This window comes from Salmo salar, chromosome 06 (assembly GCF_965601325.2).
Source record: "Salmo salar chromosome 06, fSalSal1, whole genome shotgun sequence".
NCBI lineage: Eukaryota > Metazoa > Chordata > Actinopteri > Salmoniformes > Salmonidae > Salmo > Salmo salar.
In genome coordinates this window covers 1,525,001-1,530,000 of record NC_138296.1, presented here as the reverse complement: position 1 = coordinate 1,530,000, position 5,000 = coordinate 1,525,001, and the positions used below count along the sequence as shown (strand labels likewise).

Here is a 5,000-nt window from a genome sequence, read left to right as displayed (position 1 = left end):
TGTACATTCACTTCCTGTTACACACTTCCTGTACATTCACTTCCTGTTACACACCTACTGTACATTCACTTCCTGTTACACACCTACTGTACATTCACTTCCTGTTACACACCTACTGTACATTCACTTCCTGTTACACACCTACTGTACATCCACTTCCTGTTACACACCTACTGTACATTCACTTCCTGTTACACACGATACTGTACATTCACTTCCTGTTACACACGATACTGTACATTCACTTCCTGTTACACACGATACTGTACATTCACTTCCTGTTATACACGATAATGTACATTCACTTCCTGTTACACATCTACTGTACATTCACTTCCTGTTACACACCTACTGTACATTCACTTCCTGTTACACACGATACTGTACATTCACTTCCTGTTACACACGATACTGTACATTCACTTCCTGTTACACACCTACTGTACATTCACTTCCTGTTATACACGATAATGTACATTCACTTCCTGTTACCCACCTACTGTACATTCACTTCCTGTTACACATCTACTGTACATTCACTTCCTGTTACACATCTACTGTACATTCACTTCCTGTTACACACCTACTGTACATTCACTTCCTGTTACACACGATACTGTACATTCACTTCCTGTTACACACGATAATGTACAGGAACATGTCAGAGGTTCACCTAGGGGTCATGATAGGGGCTGCACCAAATGTTTGATATATTATAATAATTGATTATGCTAATGTTGTATTAACAGAAGGGGAGGGGTTATAAGACCCCTCCCTCCTTACATTTATAGGGTCCAGATTAACAATATATATATATATTATAGAGGTTTAATATCGTTCCACAGTTGTTTTCTGGTCTCTCTGCCTCATATAAATGAAACGGTCTGAGAAATGTGTGACTGTGAAGACAGAACTCTGAAGGGGAGTGTACGAGATAAGAGACTAGTCAGACATTCCACTATAAATCAACTTTGGGGAGTGGACGTTTACTGCCTAGGCCTTCAGAAAACACTGGAACTATTGTATCTCTCTTGTAAGTTTATATATATATATATATATATATATATATATATATATATAGCTGTGTATGCATGGGCTTGGTCTGATGAGTAGAAGGTAATGACGTATGCAGTGACATCACAAGGGCTGGACTTTGGGGTTTAAACATGTGTTATGTTCTTGTTTGTCAACTTCTGTCATCAATTGCTTTTATAAATGAATGAATGATTTACTTATAGATATGGTCTGAATGCTAATTTCACCAATGAGCCAATGATTGACAAGGAACGAAGCTCAACAAACACACCAGGTGTATATTCAGCTCGAAGGGGTTTAGCGTGTCCTAGAATGGGTTGGTATCATTTCAGCTTTAACAGAAGGGGTTTAGCGTGTCCTAGAATGGGTTGGTATCATTTCAGCTTTAACGGAAGGGGTTTAGTGTGTCCTAGAATGGGTTGGTATCATTTCAGCTTTAACGGAAGGGGTTTAGCGTGTCCTAGAATGGGTTGGTATCATTTCAGCTTTAACGGAAGGGGTTTAGTGTGTCCTAGAATGGGTTGGGTATCATTTCAGCTTTAACGGAAGGGGTTTAGTGTGTCCTAGAATGGGTTGGTATCATTTCAGCTTTAACAGAAGGGGTTTAGTGTGTCCTAGAATGGGTTGGTATCATTTCAGCTTTAACAGAAGGGGTTTAGTGTGTCCTAGAATGGGTTGGTATCATTTCAGCTTTAACAGAAGGGGTTTAGTGTGTCCTAGAATGGGTTGGTATCATTTCAGCTTTAACAGAAGGGGTTTAGTGTGTCCTAGAATGGGTTGGTATCATTTCAGCTTTAACAGAAGGGGTTTAGTGTGTCCTAGAATGGGTTGGTATCATTTCAGCTTTAACAGAAGGGGTTTAGTGTGTCCTAGAATGGGTTGGGTATCATTTCAGCTTTAACAGAAGGGGTTTAGCGTGTCCTAGAATGGGTTGGTTTCTATGTAACTAAGTGGTGGGATTTTCCTCTTAATCTGAGTAGGCTGAACAGAGGTATTCAGACTCCTTGTATTTCTCCACATGTTGTGACGTTACAGCCTTATTCTAAAATGGATTAAATAGTTTTTTTCCCCCCTCATCAATCTACACACAATACCCCATAATGACAAAGGAATAAAATGTTTTAATTTTGCAAATGTATACAAATAAATTGCTGAAATATCACATTTACATAAGTATTCATGACCCTTTACTCAGTACTTTGTTGAAGCGCTTTTGGCAGTGATTACAGCCTCGAGTCTTCTTGGGTTTGACACTACAAGCTTGGCACAACTGTATTTGGGGAGTTTCTCCCATTCTTCTCTGCAGATCCTCTCAAGCTCTGTCAGGTTGGATTGGGAGTGTCCCTGCACGGCTATTGTCAGGTCTCTCCAGAGATGTTCGAACAGGTTAAAGTCTTGGCTCTGGCTGAGCCACTCCTGGACATTCAGAGGCTTGTCCCGAAGCCACTCCTGTATTGTCTTTGTTGTGTGCTTCGCCCCAGTCTGAGATCCTGAGGGCTCTGGAACAGGTTTTCATTATGGATCTCTCTGTACTTTTCTCCGTTCATCTTTCCCTCGATCCTGACTAGTCTCCCAGTCCCTGCTGCTGAAAAACATCCCCACAGCATGATGCTGCCACCACCATGCTTCACCGTAGGGATGATGCCAGGTTTCCTCCAGACGTGACGTTTGGCATTCAGGCCCAAGAGTTAAATCTTGCCTTTCCAAATCGAGTCCAATCAAGTTGTAGAAACATCTCAAGGATGATCAATGGAAACAGGAAGCACCTGAGCTCAATTTCGAGTCTCATAGCAAAGGGTCTGAATACTATAGAGAGAGAGAGAGACTGGGAGAGAGAGAGACTGGGAGAGAGAGAGACAGAGAGAGACTGGGAGACTGGGAGAGAGAGAGACTGGGAGAGAGAGAGACTGGGAGACTGGGAGAGAGAGAGACAGAGAGAGACTGGGAGACTGGGAGAGAGACTGGGAGACTGGGAGAGAGACAGACTGGGAGAGAGACAGACTGGGAGAGAGACAGACCGGGAGAGAGACAGACCGGGAGAGAGACAGACCGGGAGAGAGACAGACTGGGAGAGAGAGAGACTGGGAGAGAGAGAGACTGTTTAGTGTCTAGCACTCAGAGGGACTGGGAGAGAGGGAGAGAGAGAGACGGAGAGAGAAAGAGAGACTGGGAGAGAGATGGAGGGAGAGAGAGAGACTGGGAGAGAGAAAGACTGTTGTGTCTAGCACTCAGAGAGGGACTGGGAGAGAGACTGAGAGGGACTGGGAGAGAGACTGAGAGGGAGAGAGAGAGACAGAGAGAGAGAGACGGAGAGAGAAAGAGAGACTGGGAGAGAGAAAGAGAGACTGGGAGAGAGAGACTGTTTAGTGTCTAGCACCCAGGAATGTTTCGTTTGCCTCAGGGTGCATCAGTGTGTGTTTATTGACATACCAGCTCAATATAGTTGTTATTTAGAACAAAATGTCACACAATTACAAATGTGTGTTTACCCTGTGTTTACGGAATGATTGTGTGTGTGTGTGTGTGTGTGTGTGTGTGTGTGTGTGTGTGTGTGTGTGTGTGTGTGTGTGTGTTGCAGGGTTTGCGGTCGCCCACTGTGTATCTCAGCACAGCCCGTCTCCCCTCTCCTCCCCCTCCCCACCTTCCTCAGGCAGCGGCAGCACCGGACGATGTGACTCTGTTACAGCCAGTACTATATCAGCTAACAGCCCTACAGGTAATATACCACCAGTACTATATCAGCTAACAGCCCTACAGGTAATACACCACCAGTACTATATCAGCTAACAGCCCTACAGGTAATATACCACCAGTACTATATCAGCTAACGGCCCTACAGGTAATATACCACCAGTACTATATCAGCTAACAGCCCTACAGGTAATATACCACCAGTACTATATCAGCTAACAGCCCTACAGGTAATACACCACCAGTACTATATCAGCTAACAGCCCTACAGGTAATACACCACCAGTACTATATCAACTAACAGCCCTACAGGTAATACACCACCAGTACTATATCAGCTAACAGCCCTACAGGTAATACACCACCAGTACTATATCAGCTAACAGCCCTACAGGTAATATTCCACCAGTACTATATCAGCTAACAGCCCTACAGGTAATATACCACCAGTACTATATCAGCTAACAGCCCTACAGGTAATATACCACCAGTACTATATCAGCTAACAGCCCTACAGGTAATATACCACCAGTACTATATCAGCTAACAGCCCTCCAGGTAATATACCACCAGTACTATATCAGCTAACATTCCTACAGGTAATACACTACCAGTACTATATCAGCTAACAGCCCTACAGGTAATACACCACCAGTACTATATCAGCTAACAGCCCTACAGGTAATACACCACCAGTACTATATCAACTAACAGCCCTACAGGTAATACACCACCAGTACTATATCAGCTAACAGCCCTACAGGTAATATACCACCAGTACTATATCAGCTAACAGCCCTACAGGTAATATACCACCAGTACTATATCAGCTAACAGCCCTACAGGTAATATACCACCAGTACTATATCAGCTAACAGCCCTACAGGTAATACACCACCAGTACTATATCAGCTAACAGCCCTACAGGTAATACACCACCAGTACTATATCAGCTAACAGCCCTACAGGTAATATACCACCAGTACTATATCAGCTAACAGCCCTACAGGTAATACACCACCAGTACTATATCAGCTAACAGCCCTACACACCACTAGTACTATATCAGCTAACAGCCCTACACACCACCAGTACTATATCAGCTAACAGCCCTACAGGTAATACACCACCAGTACTATATCAGCTAACAGCCCTACAGGTAATATACCACCAGTACTATATCAGCTAACAGCCCTACAGGTAATATACCACCAGTACTATATCAGCTAACAGCCCTACAGGTAATATACCACCAGTACTATATCAGCTAACAG

At 43.5% G+C, this 5,000-nt stretch overlaps 1 protein-coding gene across 2 annotated transcripts in view; it reads left to right on the top strand.

Annotated features, from left to right (window-relative positions):
* Window positions 1-5,000, top strand: part of LOC106594088 (protein CLEC16A) — an 87,691-nt gene that overhangs the window by 76,839 nt on the left and 5,852 nt on the right. For both annotated transcript variants that reach the window (XM_082976222.1, XM_082976221.1), the window contains exon 22: window positions 3,614-3,751. In XM_082976222.1, coding sequence (XP_082832348.1) covers window positions 3,614-3,751 — 138 coding nt within the window. The remainder of the gene's footprint in view (window positions 1-3,613; window positions 3,752-5,000) is intronic.